The sequence below is a fragment of the Grammomys surdaster genome, unplaced genomic scaffold, assembly GCF_004785775.1.
Source record: "Grammomys surdaster isolate TR1022 unplaced genomic scaffold, NIH_TR_1.0 197, whole genome shotgun sequence".
NCBI classification, from domain to species: Eukaryota; Metazoa; Chordata; class Mammalia; order Rodentia; family Muridae; genus Grammomys; species Grammomys surdaster.
Genome location: NW_021604642.1, coordinates 2,339,444 through 2,363,312, shown reverse-complemented (window position 1 = coordinate 2,363,312; position 23,869 = coordinate 2,339,444). Strand labels below are relative to the sequence as shown.

General features: G+C 47.6%; 1 protein-coding gene across 1 annotated transcript in view; it reads left to right on the top strand.

Annotated features, from left to right (window-relative positions):
* Positions 1–894: 894 nt before the first annotated feature.
* Positions 895–23,869, top strand: part of Stard8 (StAR related lipid transfer domain containing 8) — a 30,441-nt gene continuing 7,466 nt past the window's right edge. The window contains exons 1-6 of the mRNA XM_028770018.1: positions 895–994; positions 17,868–17,939; positions 20,582–20,663; positions 21,604–21,667; positions 22,649–23,695; positions 23,783–23,869. The exon at positions 23,783–23,869 is cut by the window's right edge and continues 302 nt beyond it. Of these exons, the coding sequence (XP_028625851.1) occupies positions 21,611–21,667; positions 22,649–23,695; positions 23,783–23,869 (1,191 nt within the window). The 5' untranslated portion in view covers positions 895–994; positions 17,868–17,939; positions 20,582–20,663; positions 21,604–21,610. The remainder of the gene's footprint in view (positions 995–17,867; positions 17,940–20,581; positions 20,664–21,603; positions 21,668–22,648; positions 23,696–23,782) is intronic.

Here is a 23,869-nt window from a genome sequence, read left to right as displayed (position 1 = left end):
TCAGTGGGCAGCGGACGGGGTTGGGGGGTGGTTGCCCACTCTGCCCTCCTACTTTGGGGAACATTTCCAGGAAGGTTTCAGCCCCATGGACTTTTCCGTCGGCCCTTGCCTCACTGCCTTCCCACCTGGACAACTCCTGAGAGTGAGCTGTTCTCAGGGTAGCTGCGCAGAGCAAGTTAATAAATACTTCTGGATAAGTCGCTGGGACTCAGTTTGCCATGAAGTCCTACATAAGTTTAGATTTTTAAAAGCTCAGACGGAAGGCCATTAGACGGAAGTTTGGGGGAGCTCTAACTTGGGTAGTCTCAATGTCTCTTCCAACACTTAAGTTAAGCACTGAATTACCACTCAGGAAACCGGGGTTCCGCCAGTTCATATGACCTCAGGCGGGTCATGCTTTCGTGAGTGTCAAGTGTTTTCAATGGCACTTCAGTTGGCAGCTAGATTTCAGTATGAGAAAGGCCCCAGTTTCTTCTGCTCGGACATTGGCTAACTTGGTACCTGGGTCCAGTCTTTTAAACCAGTGAGAAAAGAAAGATTGTCTCTGAGACACTTTGGGTGACTGGAGGTAGGCAGTTGGCGGGTTATGGAGATAGATTAGTTACAAAACTACTGTGTGGGAGATGTTAAACTGAAGGTGAGGAGGGGTGGGACTTTTCTTCAGACACAGGTTTCTCATTTTGGGGACCCCAGAGATTGCACTTAGATGTGACGTTCAGGCAAAGGACTGGTGTCCTAGTTTGCTTGGGTCTCACTCAGCGCACTCAGTAATCCTGGGAGAAGAGGGTAATGAATCACCCAGGGCTATTTTCAAACCTTGACTCCTGCTGCATCACCAGCGCCCACGCCCACTCTAAGGGTTGCAGTCCCTGGCTGTGCCATCAGTATCCTTGCTGTCTGGTTTTCCTCTCGCTTTCACCTTCCTGGAAAGAAAAGGAGACGTTTCTTTCCTGGGGACTGGAGGTGGGCAGCCCAAGGCACGAGTGGTGTCTAGGTGAGTGGCAGAGTGGGAGAAGTGGGGATAAAGTTTTTTGTGCTGAAGTTGTAGCTGCTATCTCACCAGGTATCTGGTGCTGGTCCTTCGTTCGGAGTGTTGGTCTTTCACCCAGGTTCTGGACTTGGAATTTCTGCTCGTTGAACCTCTGTAGTTAGAGCTGAGAGATGCCGTACTGAACAGAGGCTGTTCTCCCCTGCTCACTTACCCTCATTCCACAGTGCTAAGGGATCCTTGAAGAATACCAAGCCTCTGTGTGTGTCTGAGGGTCCCTTCTGCCTTCATGAGAGGCTGCCAGGAGGTGGTTTCTGGAGCCGTGGCCATGCACCTTGTGTGGATGCAAAGGAAGGGCAACAAGTCTTGTAAAGATGATGGCCTTAATATGTTCAAGGCTGGAGCATATGAGAAAAAGAACGGGGGTACCAAGAGGCCCAAACTGACCTGTCTTATCTTTATTAATTTTTAGTTAATGTGTAAAATAATGAATGCCATTATCGTATTTCCATACATGCATGCTATTGTTCTTTGCTCAGAATCGCCTCCTCTACCATCTCTTGCCTTCCATCTGTATTGAAATTTTAAAATATCCATTTTGGAGACTACAGATTGGAATGGGAGCACAGGACACCTGGAGCCAGGTATAAGCGTAGCAACAGGGACACAACAGCAAGGGAAGGGGGTGGTAATCTCAGGCTGAGATGCTTCTTAGCCTTTTGTTAGCTGACTTCTGAAGCTCCTGGTTCCAGCCCTGGAGTGTGTGGATTCCATGAATGGCAAGTTCTTGGGGAAAGATGGAAAAAGGGTCCTCAGCTGAAAGAAGAAGTTATTTTATTCTTGACTTAAAAAGAGATTCTTTTCTTTCTTTCTTTCTTTCTTTTTTTTTTTACTACAAATTTGGGTAGGATCAAACCTTATAGCCTTAGGGCACTTGGCTGCCCAGTGTGGGATTGTCAGAGATTTCAGGGTCTGGAAGAGGAGGCCTGTGTTCATCAGTGTGTTAAGGTCTTCGAGGAGGGGGTGGGGATTTTATTTTATTTTTATTTTGGGATGTGGGGATGGAACACTGGGTTTGGTGCATTCTAGGCAATCACTCCAGTACTCAGAGACACCCCTAACCATTAGTGAGTTTTATAGTCCCCCCCCAACCCCAGATGAGATGTTTGAGAACTGTGCTGGTCATGTAGTCGTTGGTGACAAGGGTTTATTAATGCTTTCATAAACTGTGACTCGGGGGTTTGGGGTGTGTGTGTGTGTGTGTGTGTGTGTGTGTGCATGCGCTTATATGTACACGGGTCCTTGTCAGTATGAGTCAGTGTATTAGAGGTCCCCAGTCGATGCCATAGTCACAAGTCTAAAATGCTGAGTTTGTGTATTGCGTTTCCTCTGGTGTGGCCCTCCATAGTGGGGACTTGCATACCGAGCACTTGCTGTTCCTGTTTACCTCAGCCACAAGCAGAGATTTGAGAATCCACTGTTGAGTGCCTTAGCAGTCCAGGGTGTCACAGAACAAAGAACAAGGGATTGGAGGTCTAAATCCAGTCTGTTGTTCTCTCCACACCTTCACCCCTCAGTTGCTTTCTTCTTTGCACTTCACCGGATTAAACAAGGTGAGCAATAGCTAAGTGCTTTGTAAACCACAAACAGATAGCTAGTTTTCATGAAGGATCCACCATTGGGAAATCCGCCATCCAGTCGAGGGGTTTTGTGGCCTGACACACTCCTCATTGAGGGCTTAAAAATATTATAAAAAATTTTAAACATATTTTTGAAAGGGAAGCAATCAGTGTAATTAGGACTCATGGACCATAGTCCTACCTACCGCCTTTTCTTGTTACTTTGAAACCAATCTCAGCCGTGTTATCAAATTAAACTGAAAATAGATCAGTATATCTTTCTAAAAGAGAAAGGACTTGCAACAAAATCATCACAATATCTTTATCACACCAAACCTAGTCCCTTAGTGTCACCAAAAGTGTGCTTAGTATTCACATTTCCAATCGTTTTGCTCTAGAGTTCAGACCAGGGGGAATCACTGAGGAGAAGGTGACTGACCAGTGGGAGACATTTGATCTGCACTGCAGAACACAGGCTAGAGGGATTATAGAGCATGAGCCCTTCATTTTACAGATGCCACATTGCCAATAGCAGATGTTAGCTGCCTCTGGGGCTCCTGATCCCACGGCTGACCTGGAGAAGCTTCTTGTTGAAATTTCAGAAACTCCTTGCCTTCATTCCTGAAGTAGCAAAAGAGAGATTTAATTCCCACTTGACTCCTGTGCTCAGGGGCCACCCAAGAGTTTGAGGTCAGCAGGCCTGAGAGAATTCCTGGGAGGCTGCCCTCTTTCTCCAGGCCCCTCCCCAGCTCCAGGACCCTGAGGCCAATTTGAAGCAAAACAGGATGCATCCAGGATGAGCGTCTTTTCCAGCTTGTCATCTAATCACCAAGGCCCAGCTTGGAGCTTCCTCTTTCATTTATGATAAAAAACCCTTCACTGTCTCTCTCTTTTCCCTCCTTCCCCATTAAGGGTGTACTGACTTCCTTCATTTCTGGACCAGCCCTCCTCCAGCCCCATGTGGGCAGGGTGGCCTGCCTCTGCCTCGCCTATGCCACTGCTGGTTTGTCAGGGAGAGAAAGACCCCAGGAATGTCCTGTCTGGTTACAGCTTCTTGCTCTTGGGCTGTCCTTGGGAGAGGAGTGGCCCCTTTCCAACAAGCCTGGGGTCCTGCCACTGCTTGGTTAATGATTGAGCCACATAATAACCACCTTGGAAAGTCACCTCTACAGGATGGCCATTAACTAACTCCCTGTCCACTCCAAGCCTTAAAGGGACCCCATCCTAAACCTTTAGGTCCTCCCAGAGGGATACTGACAAATACCTAATCATGAGAGCTTCAGGAGCCAATTGAAATTCTGCTTCTTTGTCCTATGTTTGGTCAAACAGAAGCAGTTATTTCCATTGTTTGATGTATATGCTCAGAATAGATGTCATTGAGGTTTTTGTTGTTGTTGGTGGTGGTGGTGGTGTTTTTGGCTCTTTGTTTGATTGTTTGTTTGGCATTAGAGTAAGAAAGGAGTTGGGGTATCTATCTCCAGCAGCTTAAAAGAACAAGAATTAAGCCTGGTAGTACAAGCTTGTAATCCTAGCTACTCAAGAAGCTGTGACAGAAGGATCAAGACCTGTCTTACTGTAGAGTAAATTTAAAAGACATCCAGACAACCTAGCAAGACCCTGCCTCAAAATGAGAGAGAGAGAGAGAGAGAGAGAGAGGGGAGAGAGAGAGAGATGTCTCAGCTCTCATACCTACTGAACATATGTGAGGCCCAATGTCCAATCCCAGTTGCTGCTGAGATGGGGAACAGGGAGAAGAGGGTCTGGAGCCAGTGAGCTGAGAGGCTAAGGATGTAAAAGAAAAAGTGTTTTTTTTACCAAGAACCTGTATCTAGACCGGTAGTGAGAAGAGCTGGAACCCAGACACAATTTAGAAAATTCTAGGCCACAAAAACTTTTCTATAGTTCCAGAAGGAACAGAGGAATCAACATGTCATGAACTCTGTGCATCTAACAGAGCCAGGAACTTGGCCTCTGTTTCTGTTTCTGAGTGACTTCAGGAAAATGCGTGCGTACCTGAGGGGTACCTGGGCCTCTATTTCTACATCTGTAAATTGAGTGGGGTGGGTACAGGGATTCAGAATTTCCCAGCTCCCTTCCAGCTATGCTAGCCTGTGTTTCCACTTAATACCTTTTGCTTATCCACAGGGTGATACAGGTTCAGGGTATACAAATTCAATCAGATCCAGCCACTAAATCTCCATAGCCTGTGTCTGGTTGGGCTGTCTGACTCCTGGAGTTTTCTCAAAGGCATGGGTAATCTGGTCCCTAGCCCCTCCCCATGTATGCATCTGCCCTAGGAGGTCTCCCTCTGACCCATTCAGCCACAAGTTAATGAGTGACTTTTCCCTCTGGGGAATATAAGCCCAAGGTGTCCCTGGGATCTCAGGACTCTGGGAATCAGGGAGGGCTTGGCCTGTTTCTCCCCCACCCCATCTCCCCTAGTGGTAGGTATGCAGAGTCGGAGAAGAAGGACCTTTAGAGGACACAAGGCCCATGCCTTCTGAAGCTAGACTCTCTCCCCTGTGCTTGTATAGTTACTATTTACCTGACTTCAGCATCCTAGAACAATGGAAGTTGCAAGACGTTGTTTCCCATCAATGGGATTACTACAAGTTGGTGTCCTGTTAGCATTAATAACATCTCCTTGAGGCTTCTAAGCCTGAGACCTAGTTCTACCTCTTGGAACTACCTAGAACCTCCTTTTTCTCTCTGAGTTTCTGAAGTCTGAAAACTGAGCACAGATCCATCTGCTTTCTCCAGCCTAAACAGCTCAGCTCCTGCAAATATTTCTTCTAGACTTGGGTCAACACACCTGCCTCCCTCAGCTTCATCATTGTCCCCTCTGTGTGCTACTGCTTGTGGCCCTTTTAACAGTGGGGTATGCCACATTCTTCTCAGTTTATTTTCACTCTGAACTTTTCTCAATGGCCACCTCAATAATTCCTCTCTGATGATCCCAACAGACACTAAGCCTTGAGTTGAGACATCTTATACAACCCTATCCAGGACCAACCAGATCTCAAACTTGGGGAACCTTAGGGAACCTTTTTGATGACAAGACTGTTGAGAGTAGGTATTCAGCTAATTATAATGTCATCTGGGTAGGGGGGCTTGAACACTGCTTCTCTGCCGTTTGTTTTCAGCAACTGGTATGGTGGGAGGGAAGGGGGTATTTTAGGGACTACAGAAGCCAGAAATGAGTATGAGCTGTGCATATTCACATAGTCCCCACAGTGGGGACTATGAGAGTGAATCAGACCAGAGAGAAATACTCACTCCGTCACTCCTTCCTGTGGCAAGCGATGATGAGAGTAACCAGTCCTGTTTCTTCAGTTTCCAGGACCCTTTCGTTTCCGTGTTCCCTCTGTGCTCTCAGAGTAGTCTGACCAAGTAACTCCCCTGATCCCTTTGCTGTGATCCTTGGTAGTCCCCAGCTGAGGCTCGGGAGAGGAGGAGAACTGTTTGCAATGAGGCAAGATTTGGGACCCAGGTCTCCTGACACTCAGCTCTCCCTGTTTTCCACAAACCACACCCAGCAGCCAAGGCAGCTGGGGCTGACTAGGCAGCTTCCTCGCCACAGAGGAACCTCTGCCTGAGCTGTAACTCTGTTCCTGTAGTAGAAGAAGCAACCTCCAGGGGAGCTGGCCTGGGATTTCCTGTCCTTTATCTGGGCCTGCCAAAGACTGGCCTGTCTGAGGTATGGACTTGTATCCCACCATTTTGCTCCAGGCTGAGGTCAAATCAGGTCGGGCAGGGTCAGGGACTTTGTAGGAAGGGCTTGGCTCTAAACAACTGGCTCCCACAGCCTGTACCCCAGCACGACCTTCTCAATGGGCAAAAAATAGAGGGGCTGAGGATATAGCACAGTTGATAATATACTTGCCTAGCACTGCAAGAAGTCCTAGGTTTTAGGGACTACTGAAGGGCCTATGGGATACTGAATTTATGGAGTAGCCCATAAACAGGATGTGGTGATGCATACCTGATCCTAGCACTTGGGATGTAGAGCAGGACGGTCAGAAGGTGAAGGTCTGTCCTCAGCTACACAGCAAGTGTGATGCCAGCTAGGGACATATAGGACCCTATCAAAAAGAAAGATAAAGAAAGAATGCAGTGTGGGGAAAGGCCCAGAGTCGAGCAAGAGAGTGCTGTGAAGAACACAATCTCTGCTTTGATAGTATTGTAGAAAGCTCTGGGTGGCTTCACCTCTCTGAGCCAGCATCTGCCAACAATGAGGAAACATGTACCTACCTCTCAGGGATGCTGAGGATTCATTCTGACTATATAAATAAAATCCTGTGTGAGCGTCACTAAGTAGTACTTTGGGAAGCTTTGTTCTTCTGTTGTTTTTCACTGACCTGGAGTTATGCGGGGCTCCAGCATACCACCTCCATGCATTGAGTCTGGACTTTTCCTGTGACTTCGGATTCTATTACATCTAGGAAATTTATCCTATTGTCTTTATAGGGCTCCTTCCTCTGACCATCTTTGGTGACATTTGTGACACTGCAACAGGCTGTGCTAATGTTGTTAATAACAATAATAGTGACCTATTCTAAATTCTTGACACATTTTTTTTAACCATACTTAGGCCTCGTGACAATTCTGTAAGGCAGTTAGAGCTATTATCTTTCCTGCCTTACATATAAAGAAGATGAGTAAGGCAAGATTTTTTTTTTTAAAAAGAGGACATGCCCAAGGTCAGACAATTGAGGATCAATTAAAAAGACCACCCAGGTAGTCTGACTATACCTCCTATAAGCTTCATAGCTGACTCTCTTTCTTGATGCTTGGCCTGGAGGCAAGGGCATGGGTTTGGGCCTCTCTTTTCCCTCCAAGTGTACATCATATCCAGAAGCAACTAATCTTTCTGGGCAGTCAGTCCCCAGCTCACTTGCTTACTTGCACATCCCCTGCCCACCACCACCAAGGTAAAAGGAGGAAAAACATGAAGTAGTGGGATAAAGACTCCAAAATAGAGCCTCACCAGAGTTGAGAAGGGCCTGAGGGAGGGATTTGGGGGTGGTTCTAGCATCAGTGCTAGGTCTGCTTTCTTAGTACCTTCTAGCACTGAGAGTTGGGAGCAGGGTGCTGGGTGTCATTGGGGAAGAAGAGACATTTTAATGTGCTGTCTTGACAACGGGTTGCATTATTTAGAAAGTGTGGGTGGGTAGGGGCAGGCAGAAGACTGGGTGGATTAACACTTATGAGATCCCGCCAGCTCATGTAGCCCATGCTTGTATTGGGATTATGTGGGTGGGGGAGTAGTCCAGAACATCTAGCCTCCCCCACCCCCTCTAAGTTTACCCATTTCAGACTCTTTGGGGGCTGTGAGCTTCCTTCCTTAGACTGAACTAGCTGCCAGCTCCCCTGCTTTGGAGGTTGTTCCCTGTTATCTTGTCCTCAAAGGATAGTTTGTCCCAGTCTCTGCCCTTCCTGAGTAGGATGGACCAGACAACATCTCTGGCCAAATACACTGGGAGAGCTTTTGTTGTGTTTTCGGTCCTCGGTACCTGTACTAAGTTGATGCTGGTGTATTATTACTTGAGTCCACTCAGAGTTCACAAGGAATGGTTTTGGAGGGGAAATTCAAGAGAGGCTGAAATGGGAACTCACTAACAGGAGGGGTTCTGGCATTTTAGCAGGCCCCATCTGTACTCCAGCAGAAGATACCTGGTCTTTCACAACATTCGGTTTTATGTTTGTAAAGCAATGGGCATTACTCACTTTGTACTGGGTTGGTGTGACCACTAGGTGGAATGTGAGGTGATCTAGTGCTTTTTCCACAGATGGAAAAGTGTCTTCTCTTTTCAGGCTAAGCGTTCAAACTGTGCTCCCAAGTGCACTCATGCAGTCCTTGTGGGAGTAAGAGGGTGGTCAGGTTGGGGACAGTGAGATCAGTGGTTAGCCCTGTTTTGAGAGCCCCAAGTACCCATGTACACACCATCCATCACACACACACAGGATAAGTGGGCTGTTGTCTCATCTGATCTTTACAAAAAAAAATGTTGGTTCTGAGATTACATCCCTATTTTAGAGACAAGGACACAGGCACAGGGAAATTATGAAGCCTAAGGAACACTAGCTGTACAGTCCTTGGCTGGAAACACAGTAACTCTTCAATAACTATTATTGTCTGTAATGGTATCCTGTCTGCATTCATTGTTGTTAAGTTGGTATCACACATATTGCTACTAACGAGCAGAACCTATTAACAAGGAGCAAAACCAGGACTGTCTTCAGGCCGTTAGGCTCACTCTTCCCACCATATCCCACAATGCTGTTCCTGTAGGCCTTACAACAGTTGACAGGTCACCATTTGGAATTCTCCTTCCTATGGTCCCTCTGTGACCCAAGCAATCACATTGTCAGTCCTACCCCTAGCCATGTGCACACTACAGCCCTCTCTGGCTGGCGGCAGGGCTCAGGGGAGGGGTTGTGCCAGCTTGCTTCTTGAAGAGGCCACTTCTTTCAGGCCCATTTCCTTTCTGTCAGAGACGGGTTCTTTTTTTTTTTCTGGATCCCAGGGTGGGGCCAGGCTACTTCAAGGCATTTCCTGACCAGAGTTTATATTTGGCTTCAGTAAAAGGAAAGGGAAATAGGCACAGGGAGTAGGACTAAAAGGTGGTGGCGCGGGGTCAAAAGAAGTGAACAGCGAGGTTTGGCAGGCCTAGAGGGAAGTGGGAGGTAATGAGTGCTCCTGAACATCTCAGGTGAACTTCCTTGCCTATACTTAAGCTCAAGTAGAAGAGCTAATAGCTCCCCCAGGGTGGAATGCCTCCACCCTTAGGCAGAGTTCATTCTCCGTCCTCATACCTGGATGGTCCAGATGCTTTGCTTTCTGCCCCAGGGCATGATGTTCTGCCAAGCAGTGTTGCCTGAAGTACAGCAGCTGTGAGCTTCAGGTAGGATGCTTGGTTCTGTTTTGTACTGTGGAGATGACAAAAGAGGAGCTAGAGCCAGATGTGCATACACTGTTAAGTTGGGAAGCAGAGCTTCCTGTAGTCCAGGCATTGCCAGAACATTCAGTATCCCTTTTCACACTGCATTGGGACCACCAAGACAAATAGGAGCCAGTGAAATGGAGCAACCAGTCAAATGGGGAAGATAGCTTCCTTCGCATGCTGGTGAATGTTGGGAGTCAAGGAGGCTTCATGGGTTGGAATGTTTGATCTAGTCTGTAGTTTGGGTGTCTGTTTAGAAGTAGGCCAATTTCTGCCCTAGGCTTTGGGCAGTGTTGGTCTTTTGGGGCCAGTTAGGTTTCAGAACAGAAGAGTAACCAGGTTAGGGCTGGGGTCTTTGGGAGAAGAAAGCTGGTAGGGTAGCCTATTCAAAGGAGAGATTGGAGACTAGAGAGATGGAGGGCTGAAGTACTGTAGGCATGAGAACACAGAGCACAGTTGGGTATGGGAAACCTGACCGTTTAGTGGGAGAAATTTTTAGAAGATGAGACGACCCAATATGTAGGAGGAAAGAGGAGGATAAGGTGTTGGATGGTTTTTGAGGCAAGAACATAAGCAGAATTCTTCCCTCCCATTCTTTCCTTGAGGACCAAAGGCATCTTCCTTCACAACCCAGGACAGCTCCTCTGATGAACCACCAACTGCCACTGACAAGCTCTGGCCCCAGGATTTGGGGAATAGCCACTAGAAGATGAGAAACTAGGTTCAGACAGAGGTAGTGGCCTCCCTAGGGTTACACACAAGTTAGTAAGGGAGCTAAAGCTATAAGGTGGTTTGCCTGACCTTCAGCCCAAAAGTTTGAACCCATGCTGTGGCGCAGAGCAGTTATTACTGGTCTAGCGTCTGCTTTAGACTAGTTTGGTTGGCATCTCATTCCTCTAGGCTGGAGACTGGAATGGGTGAAATAGCACATAGCTTATGAAAACAAATGTCTTTCTTTGTCACTGGTCACCTTGTTAGAGCACCTAGGACTGAGTTGTGAACAGTAGCCCCTAGGGACAAGAAAGCTAATAGAGCAACTGCAACACAGCAGGTGGCAGCTTTGACCTTCACTGTCACAGGGAAGCCCTGGACTGGGTAGGAATGTCAGCTGTCTGCTTTGGCCCCAGTGTGCCAATTACTAGCCTTGGAGACCATAGGCCTGGCTGTCTCTGGACCCAGATTCTCAAACAGTCCCCGTGAACCAGGATTTACTTAACCTCAGAGCACATGTGAGTCTTCTTTACGACCCCCGCCGCTACTTTGGGGAGTTGCAGAGGAGACAATGTCTCTGGGGGTCTTGTATACTTTCCATATATGTAGAACTCCATACCAGAGCTGCCACCTCTCTAGCTCACCCATAAGTCAAGAGACCACTACTGACAGGCTGATGTATTCTTTACTTCATCACCAGAACCTCTCCCAAAGTAGATATGGCTGCCTTAAGGCATCTGAGGCTCCCTTGGCAAGATTGAAGTTGACATTTCAGAACCCTTCTCCCCGCTGCATCTAGGTAGGATGGCAAAAAAATATCTTCAGACATTGTCAAATGGGAAGGGAATTTGTCCCTGGATGGGAATCCCTTCAGCAGGGACTCCAAGTTTTACCCTGTGAGCAGGTGCAGACATGAAGTGTCAGAGGAGAGGTACATTAAAGGGTCTGCACAAGTCTAGCCAAAAACTTCAGTGGCTTGAGGGCTTGCTACTACCGGCTCCCATACAGCCTCCTTGTATGTAGGCTGTTTGCTTTGTGGGTACTTCATTTGTGACAGGAAGACTCTAAAAGTATTGCTCACATGGGCCCAGGAGCTTGGCATCCAGCTGCAGTTCCGGCAGAGACTCAGGCTGGCATCTGAACAGGTGCAGCCGGGCCTCTAGTCCTGCCCTACGACCTAGCAAGCAGGAGGCCAGCCAGTGTCTAGTACTGCCAAAGTAGGCTGGCTGAAATACAGAGGCCCTTGCTGTGGTGCCCCTCCAGTGGGGTTTGGAATGTGGGATGGGAGCTATTTTGGTCTTGTCTCCCTTCCTCCTTGTGCCTCCCTCCCCTGCCAGAACTGAGTTAGAGTGGCAATTTCAGCTAAGAGCAGCAATAGTAGAAAGTGTCTGTGGATGTGTCGGGCCTTCCAGGAGGCAGGGGATTACCTACTTTCTTCCACTTTATGGTCAAGAAGGGAAGTTTCAGTGGCCCCAGAATACCTGGTAGTTGAGTAACGACCCTTTCTCTCTGTCCTAGAGAGGTAGGAAAATCAACTAGTAACCTGTCACTGCATCTCTCCCAGGCCTGCTACCAATCTGCATAAACTGTAATGAGGCTACACCTGTAAGAGTCGCATTCCAAAGGTTAGGTAGGTAAAGCGTATCCGTATGAAAGACATGGAAGGGGCTATTCATAAGCAAGGATGGTAGCTTCAGAGATAGAAAATCCCCTCCCAAGGCCGTTCTGTCTTGAAAAGGCTCCTTTCCAGGGGTAGGGAGTGAAAACAGGAACTGGACCTTGATCAGCCAAGAAGAGTGAACCGAGAAACTCTTAGGCAGAGCTAGCTGCAGTGACAGGGTCTGTAGTGGTATGTAGCTCCTCTGCCTGCCTCCCTCTCCTAGCTTAACACAGGGTCTCAGCTTACCTTCACAGAGCCTACACTGAGAACTTATATTGTCCCATCCATAGACAGTGGTATCCCAGCACCCTTGGGATACTAACGTTTCCTCCGGTTCACACTAAAAGTGATACGTTGATACCAGACCCTGCTTGTGAGGCATCCAACCTATGACAAGGGCCATAGGGAAGATGCTTTTCCAAACAGGAGGCTAATCATTAAGGTAAAGAAGATCACCATGTTTGCTGAAAGATAGGAACAGTCAACTAATGAGTTAACTGACTTCCGCAAGACTCCTTCCCCTCTCCCCATCATAGGCACTCATATTAATGTTGGTTGTGTTCTCTTGCCCATACCCTCAAGTCCTGGAGCAAACTTCAGCCAGTGGCTTAGAACAGGCCTGATTCTGGGCTCTGGAGTACATCTTTTCAGGTCTCTCTCTCTCTCTCTCTCTCTCTCTCTCTCTCTCTCTCTATCTATCTCTATCTCTATCTCTATCTCTATCTCTATCTCTCTCCTCCTTTTCTCTCTCCTTCTCTCTGTCTCTCTATCTGTCTCTGTCTCTGTCTCTCTCTGTCTCTGTCTCTCTCTGTCTCTGTCTCTCTCTCTGTCTCTGTCTCTCTCTCTGTCTGTCTCTCTCTGTCTCTGTCTCTGTCTCTCTCTCTCTCTCTCTCTCTCTCTGTGTGTGTGTGTGTGTGTGTGTGTGTGTGTGTGTTTCATTGGCCAATACTGTTAGGGCAGTAGTTCTCTATCTTTTTGTTCTTTATAATCACTTGTAGAATTCATAGGAGCAAAGAAACAAATGAAAATCAACTTTATCCCAAGAGATTCCAATTTTATTAGTCATGGCAGGGCCAGGGCACTGGCACATTTCAAATCTCCCCAGGAGCTAATGTGCTCCTAGTATAAGCTGAGGGAGAAATGGCATGCCCAGAGCAGTAACTAACAAGAGACATCTGCATGTCAGCCCTTGTGACATCTATTCATTCCTTGCTTTGAGTCTGGTGTCTTACCTGGTGCTCAGGCCTGAGGTGGACTTTTTGGTTGAGAAGGAGAAGGATGAATCTGGAGCCTGGGCAGCATTTTCACAGATCACTGAGTATCTATAGACAGAAGGACCTTAATTTAAGGCACATAAACATGTGAAGGGGGTTACCCATCCTTGGACTAAGGTTCATGCGGCTGGCTGAGTGAAGCCTTACTTATCTCCTGCAGCATAGTTGCCTAGCGCCTTATCTCCCTCTTCCCATCTTCCTATAACTAACACAGGATCTCCAGTTGTCTTAAAGTCTTATGAGGTTACAAAGTTCAAATAGCCTCAAGCAAACTAGCCCCCTTTAATGACAACTTCTGTCATATTTCAAACCAGCGAAGGGCAACTGTGGCTGTAACAGCTCAGCTGCAGAGTGCTTGCCTAGCCTGGAAAAATGGGGCTCTATAGTCTATCTCCAATGCAGAAATAAACAGGAAGAGGAGGGGAGGAGCAGGGGAGGAGAAGAATGAAGAGAAGAAGTGGGGAGGGGGAGGAGGAGGAGGGCAATGAGGAGGAGGAGGACGAAAAGGAGGAGGAGGAGGACCACTGCCAACATATAAGAAGATGAAACAAAATCTATCAGATCGAAGTTGGACAAACCAAGCCAACAGAAAAGTATGAGTCCAAGAGCAGGTGCAAGAGTCAGGGACCCACTTGTTCATTCATTCTGGAGTCCCATGAAAGCACTGAGCTGATATATATATATATATATATATATATATATATATATATATATATATATGCAGAAGACCCCTGCAGACCTGTGTGAGCCCTGTGCTTGCTGTTTCAGTATCTGTGAGCTCATCTGTGCCTTGCTTAGTTGATTCAGAGGGCTTCCTTCTAGCAACAGTCTTTAATCGTCACTGTATAAATGTGGGAATCATAGTTTAGAGAATGAAGTAAGGTTTCCAGGGAAACTGGCTTGATTAAGTTTTTTTTCAATTTACTTGTTATCATTAGACATTATCTTCTTAGACAGATATTGCTGCTTTTTTTTTTGAGTATATGAAATGTTCCCATGTTCATAGAATATGAGCTACAGGATCCCTTGCTTTCACCTTGGTCCCTCCTCTGCAAAACAAACAAGTAAATAAATAAAATCTGTATTCTAAGAAGAGCTATGGTATGTGACTTGTATATATGCAGGTACATATATTTTCATTGACTTCTGAAGTCTTCTGACAGCTCTGTATACCATTTCCTTTTTCTGACATTCTCTACAGGAGAATTGTGGGTAAATCCATGAGGCCTAATTTCTGTCTGGAGCTTACTATTACTCTGTGCCTGGTATCAGTTAGGCAGTTCCCCTGGGGATATTGAGCTTTAATATAGATGGAATTCAGTTTGTACCAGCTAAATGCTGTTACTGACCTGTCCTGGCTTTGGCCAGAGCACTAGCTGCAGAACATAATAACACTTGAAACTACTGGCAGCCGTGCTCAGGAATCTGCACATCTGGACACAGAGGTTACGGCCAGGGGCTGCAGACATTCCTGCCCCGCTCGCCTCAGCCTGCCCAGTGTCACTCTTCCTGCTGGGCACATAAGCCAGTTCTCAGTCTGGGCTATGCTAGTTCCAGCCTCAGGTGAGTTGACTCTAAAGTAGGTGGGGGTGGGGTCACTTCTGGCCTAGCCTGACAGGCCAGGGCATGTTAGATGGATGGAACAAAGTACTTTAGCTCACCCCTTAATCACCAAGACATATGTCCCTGACTGCCCCATCTGAGAAGGAGCCTCGGGGCCTCCAGGTCTTCCTGAAATGCTGGATTGTCAGAAGTCAGTGTCCCTGACATCCTGCTCGGTAATAACCCATTACATTCTCTGGATTCCTGCTATAGAGGGCTGCTGAGGAATTCAGTCCTGAGACCTACCCCAAACTCCTTTGCTCCTTTCCTTTGTCTTGCAGCCCCTCCAAGTCTCTGCTTTTTAACCTCTCTTCCCTGGGCCATTTGGCTCCAGTTCTCAGACTGACGGGACTCATTGCTCAGACACAGAGGCACATGTCAGCCAGGCCACTCTCCAGTCCCCCACACCTTTTATTCGGGACTTTCAAAACCAGGTCTTTGAGGGAGCACAGTTAGTGAGTGCTTGGCATGAAGTGCCAGTAGTTTTTCTCTTCCCTAGTGTTTCGCTTAATGCTCCTTTTAGTGGAGGCAATAGAGAGATTAGCTAATTTGCCCACTGTCAAAGAATTGGTGACTGGAAACATCAGGATTTGAACACCGGCTTGCGACTTTTCAGAACTTAGGATTGGTTCCTTGCTTGTCTGGAATCTGACAGCTGGTAGTGTAATGTCATGGAAAAGAACATCAGACATGGAATTAAATGCTCAGGGTTGGAGAGTCAGTTATGATAATTCTAGGTGACACTAGATAGTTACTTTAAAAAACTTTGTGTGTGTGTGTGTGTGTGTGTGTGTGTGTGTGTGTGTGTACACCCTCATGCATTATAGCTTTAAATATATTGATCCACGGCTGGAGACATGGTGATATCACATATGTGTATGCATGCGCGCACACACAAACAAATACATAAAAGAATACTTGAAGTTTCCCAGGCATGCAGAGGATTAGTAAGCATACCAGCCTTTTAGAGGTCCCTGTCTCCTTTTCACACCTGTCTGGAAAGTCTGACCTGCTCCGTTCTTTAGATTTTTTCTTTTTATCCTAGTAACAGGACAGCAAAGTGGGTTTCCATGCTGGGTGCTCAGATATTAGAAATGCCTTCTGGGCTATGATGGAAACAGAGGACAAGGGAGTGGCTGTGGAAGGCAGCTTAGTTGTCCTAGTGGCCAAACCATATGCTTCAGATGCTCCCTCACTTGCTGTGTAGCTCCCCTTTGCCTTTCCATTGGCCCTGAACTACTGGCCTGGGGAGGTGAATCTTTCATTAGACCTGCATTGCCCCCTGCCAGACGAGCTGAGGTACTGCTAGTAGGGCTCTGACCCTAAGAAACCTCATAGCGTAAGTTGCACTATGAAGACACACACAGAGATGTTGGTGCACACATGGACCAAGACATCTGCATGCATCACATAGGTGCACAATCCTGTATTGATCCTCATGGCTCAGTCGTGAGAAGATTTAGTTGCCGCTGTATGTAGAGACAGATGCTAGTGTGGATGCTGAGCTGATGCATGAACTTTGGACGAATGCACAGATGCCCACCTCTGCATTACCCATCTGCCCCGCAGCTTGCCAATACACCCAAAGTTTCCAGACATTCTCCTTTTCTCGCCATAATGCTCACTAGTGTTTGATCCTTGGAGAGCTCATTACTATTTGTGATACCTTCCCCCTCCCCTTCTGCTCTTCTCTTTCTTGTGTACTTGCATTTCTGAAGCGGTGTTTTAAGAGTCCTTTTTCTCATCAATCCTGGCTGCCAGGGTCTCCTAGATTTCCTCATAACCGAGCACTAAGAGTATAGAGCTCTTTCTGTCTTGGAAGAAACCCAGCAGTCTCCCTAGAGTTCTTTGGTCAGCAGGGCCACCACACAGAGAAGAAATGTTGAGGGCAAGACTCCGTGGTCAGAGCAGCTCTTTGGAGACCAGCAGCTTTCCCCTGCCAAGCCTACAATGACACAGTCCATGGCTGCAGGCTCCTCCTGAGCAGCACCTTGCCTAGGCCTGCATGGGGAACAAGTAGCTACTGCTGGATAGTCCCAGAACTCTGCTGCTAGTGTTTTGTGTTTCTGGTGGACAGTAGGGCCTCTTCTGAGGCTTCTGTCTGGTTGGGCATTATGTCCAGCTCTGTGCCAGGAACTCCTAGAGCAGAAGAGATAGATCAGCCCAGCTATTACCCTCCAAGACCTCCACAGGCCAGCACTATGACAGCCTAAAGTTCAGTCCTGGAGTGTTCCAAAAACAGGCTGAGCCCATAAGGGGAGGTAGAACTGTCCTGTGAAGCCACCTGGGGAAGGTGGACTGGACATTAATGAGTAGGTAGGAAGGAAAAGGACTGGGGAAGCTGCTGTCCCAAGGGCTGGAAGCCCAGAAAAGAGTGAGACTTAAACAGGATTCCAGTCCCAGCACTACCACTTTGTCAATTATGAGACTGTAGGTGAATCTCCTCTCTCATTCTCTCTACTTCCCTCTCCTCCTCTCAGTTTCTCAAGCCCAGGCTGGCCTTGAACTCACAATCCTCCCACTTCCACCAAGTGCTGGGATTATGGGCAAATCTTGTGCCTGGCTTGAGTCATTTCCTTTCTGAGTTTGTTCATATGGCTGTTACCCTGAGGAGAAGAGGCTTCTTTTTACAGGTGATTATGTGTTAAATGAGATTTGCCCTTTCAGCAGTTTGAATGACAGTAAGTCTGCAAATGAGAAACGAAGTAGTAAGCGTTGTTGGATAGTTTGCATCTCCAAGATGAACTAGGATGCTCTCTGTCTGGGACCTGGAAGACTGACAATCCTAGAAGCCACTCGTGGAATTGTGTTTTGGTCTATGTCATGGGTTAGGTGAGTGGAAAGGATTTGGGATAGGTAGGGAATGAGATTCAGGAAAGCTGTGGTGGGTACAGGAAATGGAGCTGGGGAGCAGAGGGTGCCCTCATTGGCCAGTCACATCACACCTTCCTTTGGATTCAGGAATCGCCAGAACTAGGCATGCTTGCCTACTGGGTGTGAGGCAGTACTCAGCCAACAATTTGCTAATCCCATTTCTCTGCCTGTTTCTTTTCTTCTGTTCTTTTGTAGAAGCGGAGGCCAAAAAAGCATGTGAATGGCTTCGGGCCACAGGATTCCCTCAGTATGCTCAGCTTTTTGAAGGTAAAGCCCCACAAATGCTGTCCCTACCCTGTTTCCAAAACCTGCTTTCTCCTGCAGCTTTTCATCTGCAAAATGGATAAAACACGGCAGCCACACAAAAACTCCTGTGCATCCTGATTGGCTTTGTGCAGGGAATGAACTCCGGGTTCTCAGAACTCTTTATGAGATTGCTCTCATCCGATTCTACCTCTGGTGCCAGCCATGTTTTAAAGGAAAAGGAACACCCCCCCACCCCCCTATCTTGCTCATCCTGCTGCTTTGTGTCCTTCCTGAACACAAGGTGAAGGAAGAATTGCGCGTCTTGGTGGCTCAATCTTGGACCCCACTTCGCCCACGGCAAAGGCCTCATGTCTGTTTTCCTTCTCTTTTCTTTATTTTTCTGGGTTCTGTTCTTAGAGATCCAGCCCTCATCTTACTCTTCTCTCTCAGTAGTATTAGGTGCTGATAGCCACTCCCTTTTGTCTTTTGAAGTACCTCCCCCACCTCTTCATCTCAGTCTGTTTGCTGACTCTGCTTCCTCTAACTGGCATCCAAATATTAGGGTAGCCCAGGGCTCAGACTTTTGCTCTCCTCGCTTTTCTTTGCTATGAGATCCTCCTTGATCTTTCCTGTGACAGCTCCTGAAGGGGTCTGTCCAGACCTCATTTCACAGCTTCCGATTTCCTCTAATGAGCCACCAACTCAGTGGTTTTTACTGTGAGATCTATCAGGTGCCTCTGAGATTTTGCCAAGCCTAAAAAAAAACCTCCTAAAGGCATAGTATCCACCCTGTTGCCTAGGTTCTGTATATCCAGGAATTACCCTGAATTCCCTTCTTCCTCATGGTTAAACATCCTGCAAGCCTTTTCTTCTTCCAGAAAAAATACATTTCTTAGTACCTCCACTGCCAGGTCTACTGTGATTCACCACTGCTCACTCAGACTAGGGCACCAGGGTCCTTGGTGACTTCGAGCCTCTATTTCACGTCCCCAGACCTGTCCTTGGCAGTGACTGACCATGAGACTCGGGTACTTTGCTAAGTGGAATGAGTGCAAATGCTACACTTTGGCAGACTATCATTCTCCTTTGCTCGCCACACCCTGCACTCTCTCCTACTTGTTCTTATCCAGGTCTCTCCCTCATCATAACCTTGGTAATTTTGTTTCTTCTGGACAAAAAAGCTCTTTCAAATTTCTCTACTTAGCCACCTTTTTCTCATCCTTCGAGAACTTATGGACTCTGTCTCTGTCTCTCTGTCTCTCTCTTGTCTCTGTCTCTCACTGCTATCTCTCTGCATTCTTCTCTCTCTCTCTCTTTCTCTCTCTCTCACACACACACACACACACACACACACACACACACACACACACACACACACACATCGCTCCTAGAAAGACCTGGGCTGCTTCCATCTCATCAAGAACTCACACTGCCACCAGCCTCTCTTTGCCCTATCAACCCTGTTCAGGTTTTTCGCAGCCTTTGTATTCATCTAGGTTTCGTGCGTTGTTTGCTGCTGCTGCCTGTTTCCCATGAGAGCTTAAGTTCCTGAAGGCAGAGACCCCAATTTTGTGTTGTTCAGCATTACTTTGTGCCGTGCCCAATGACTGAATGTGTGATGGGTTTCTCTCTCTCTTCCTTTTCTCCTTCCTTTTCTCAAGTTCTGAGAAGATGGCTCCCACTGCTCTGGAAAGACATTGCATTGGCTACATACTGTCCTCTCTGCCCATGTTCCCTCCCATTATTTGCCTTGGACTGACAGGAGGTCCCCTATCTAAAAGCTCAGAGTTCAAGTGAAAAAACTCAAGTTGGCTCTTAGCAGCCATGGAGAGTCTCAGGCCTATTGTCTGAACCTGGACCTGCTTTGCTTGTTTCTTCATTTCAGCTCAGGCCTCCAGGACATTCTTGAGATTCTCCCTCAACTGCCAACTCTGACCTCCCTGGATTTTCTCTGCCTCGTTAGCTTTCTTTCCCGTGACACAATACCTGAGAAAAACAGCTGAAAAGGAGGGACAATTTACTTGGCCTTGGGATTTGTATCCATGGTTGCTTGGTCATGTTGCTTTGGGCCTGTGACAAGGCAGACCATCGTGGTGGAAAGTGGACTGTAGGAAAGTCCCATGCCTCAGGGTGGGCTAAAAAGGAAGGGTCAGGAGGGATAGTGTGGACAGGGATGAAATTCTGATACTCATTCAATGACTCAACTCTTTCCACTGGGCACTACTTCCCAACCACCTCGTAGGCACCTGCAGCTGGAGACATAAGCTTTCATCCCATGCTTTACACTCTACAGCATGATCCTCAAGTCCTAAATGGCTTTCAACCTTCCTAATGCTATGACCCTTTAATATAGTTCCTCATGTTTCGGTAACCCCCAACCATAAAATTATTTTGTTGATACTTCATGACTGTAATTTGCTACTGTTATGAATTATAATGTAAGTATCTAATATGCAGGCTATCTGATATGCGATCCCTATGGGTCTAAGGTCTAAGGCTTAGAGAGGCTTTAAGAACCAAACCCTACCAACCTCTGCTGGGTCTGCTGTGGCCCGTGCCTTCTTGCTCCCTTTCTTCCTTGCCCCAACCCCTGCAGGTCAAGAGTGGCTGGGGCCATTTCTGATCCCCTGCCAGACTCATCGATGCTTCTTTCCACCACACAGAAGGTGTGTTCCCCCTGGATATTGGCTCTGTGAAGAAGGACTACAGTTTTCTGGACCAGGACTCTCTGGGGGCCCTGTGCAGGTAGGGGGTTGAAGGCCAGACCTAGGAAGCCTTGAGCCCAATTTTGTGCGTCTTGGTAGAAAAGACAACCCAACCGTCTTGTACCTTCTATTAGAGGGGAGCATAATTTGTTAATGAGGCTCAGTTTTGCAATCACATTGTTCCTTACAGTCACTGTGTCTATGATACCCCTCCTCTACCCCTATCACTGTAGCTAGAAGATCCAGATCTGGTCTTGATTCAAATTCCTCAAAGCATGCCTTGCATTCAGACTCTTTCTACTTAAACCAGTTGCTGTTTCCTAAGGCTAAACTATGTTTTCTCCTTGGGTCTATTAAAGTGGCCTCGGTGGCTAGCCTCTGTATTCTGCTCCTCCTTAACAACAAAGCCATCCTCTCTACAGCCACCAGAGTCACCCCTGGTAGGCAGTCTCTCCTGTTTAAAATCTGCCACTGCCTCTATGCAAGAATACAAAGCCATTTTACCATGACACATTTGCCACCCTTCTTCTGACCTCCCTTAGCTTTGATCACACCCTCTCCTGCTAGTTTCTTTGTTGACTTACTGTGGCCTTCCTTCTTTACCTTGTCACAGGCTCCCACAGAAGTCTGGAATAGCAGCTATTCCTGCTTCTTTTATCCTCAGCATCACACCTCTGCTTTCCAGGAAGCATTCTTAGACTGTTCCCCATCTCTTCCTGAAAGTTCCCGGTCTTATCCTTGGTGTGTCTGCTGCCCCTTCTGCATGCTCTGTTCTTGGTTTCTATATCTCTCAGTACCCAGAAGACAGAGACTCTAATCTTCCAAGCATCATACCTAAGACATCATGAACAGTATTCTTGGAAGAGTTTTGACCCCCTGACCATGAGAAATGGTGGATGGCATCTTGCAAGTGTCTCTGTAGGCTATCTCAGGCTCTGGGGAATTGGTGACCTTGGGTGAATACATACTTTGTGTTGCAGGAGGCTGATGACCCTGAACAATTGTGCTTCGATGAAGCTTGAGGTTCATTTTCAATGCAAGCAGGTGAATCCTGGCAAGGGGTGAGGTCAACCGTACCTGGCACAGAGCTGGGACTTGCACTTGTGAACAAGCTCTAGCATGGGGGTGGAGATGCAGGGGCCTCCTGTACTGCAGGTCCTATGAGATCGCTTAGGCTTTTGGTGAGCATCACCTATAGGAACGTGTGAGAGCAAGTACCCTGGCTCATGCCTACTCCCTATTCAAACCACCTCTCCCTTTTGTTTATGTCAATAATTTGGTCTAATGATGGCTTTCCTCAGAGAAAACCATTTTCCTTCCCTACTTGGTTTGTCATAGCTAAGATTCCTTGAACAGGAGAAGCGATGGGACAATGTGGCAGAAAGGTCATTACCTCAATGGTATTATAAGTCAAGATCACCATAGCCTTACCTCCAGAAGATCTTATTCCTTTGGCCCCTAGCCTCTTTTTTCCATCACTAAAATGAGTCAGGAGACTGGATTGATAGCTGTCTAAGGCCCTCCCATAAGGCCTCTTTGTATATAGCCTCAAAAGTAAGCCTCGTGGCCTCACTGTTTCTCGGGAACAAGTTTTGTTGGTTTCCTCTGGAGCTTTCCCTACCAGAGGCATCCAGCAAGGAGAAAATGAATTAGAAAATCTGAAATCTCCTTCAGCTCTTAGATACCATAATTTTAATCTACAGCTATAGCCAATGAACATTTAATAATCTCTTTCATTGGCATAACCAAGACAATATATGAAGTTGGGCAAATGTCTTTTGATTTGAGTCACATTCCCTATCTGTGAAATGGGGACAGTGGATTAATTAGATGACTGTCACTATACATCTAGGTTCTATCTATGATTCCTAGTGAAAGCCAGCTTTCCATTCCTACTCCATGTCTTTTACCAGAAAGCAAAGCTCCTCACTATGCCTTACCCTGAAGCACTTGGCAGCAGAGTAGGGTACAAGCAGGTACTTGTCTGGTGGGCTTCTGTAACCCGTCCCTATGATGTCTCCCCAGGATGACAAGTCAGAAGAGGAGGAGCAATGCACCATCAGCAGCCACTGGGCCATTGAGCAGGAAAGCAAATGTGGGTCTCTCATGGGCTCTTCTGCCCTGCTGGCCCCACCAAGCCCTAGCCTCCTGGGGACCTCAAGCTGCGAAAGTGTCCTCACTGAGCTTAGTGCTGCCTCCCTGCCAGCCATCTCTGTGAGCCTTTCACCAGAGTCAGCAGACCTGCCCTTGTTAGGCCGTGTCCCCAGCCCAAGTAACCAGCCCTTCCTTAGTCCCACCCAGGGCCAGGAGGGTTCCCAAGACAAAGTAAAGAAGCATTATTCTCGAAGCTTCCTCAAGCACCTCGAATCTCTGAGGAGGAAGGAAAAGGGTGACAGCCGGCAACCAGAACCCGAGCAACGCCTAGCCACCTCAGAAAAGGCCACTAAAGCTTCATCTTTCCGCACTTGTCGTGGCTTCCTCTCAGCTGGATTTCACAGGGCCAAGAACAGGGTCACCACTTCAGCCAGGGTCAGAGATGGTGAGACTCAGAAAGCCTGGGAGGCTTGGCCTGTAGCCACATTCCGGCATCCTCAGCCTATACGCAGGCGTGACTGCCTGGTGCATGTGCCTGGGGACCATAAGCCAGGCACATTCCCTCGTTCTCTGTCCATTGAAAGCCTTTGTCCAGATGATGATCGTCACCTGGCAGATTGGCAGCCAAGCAGGTGCTGGGGTTATGAAGGGCGCCGGGGCTCCTGTGGTTCCACAGGCAGCCATGCCAGCACCTATGACAACTTGCCTGAGCTGTACCCAGCTGAACCTATACAGGCTGAAGCTGAAGCTGAAGATGAGGAGGGTGAAGGCAGCTATGCCCATCTAGATGACATCCTGGAGCATGTGTGGGGGCTACAGCAACGGGTAGAGTTGTGGTCTCAGACCATGTACCCAGATCTGAGGCCTGGAGATAAGGAGGAGGAAGAAGAGGAAGAGGAGGAAGCTACTTCATCAGTGGAAATAGCCACAGCTGAGGTGGAAGGCCAGGATGAAGATCTAGCTCAGGCAGAGTCCCAAGTCCACAGAGGGTTCCCAACCCAAGTCAAGGAGGAAGTCCCACTGATAGTCCTGGATCAGGCCCCAACTGTCGAACCACCTGTACAGGCTGAGGCTGAGGCTGAGGCTGAGGCTGAGGCTGAGGCTGAGGCTGAGGCTGAGGCTGAGGCTGAGGCTGAGGCTGAGGCTGAGGCT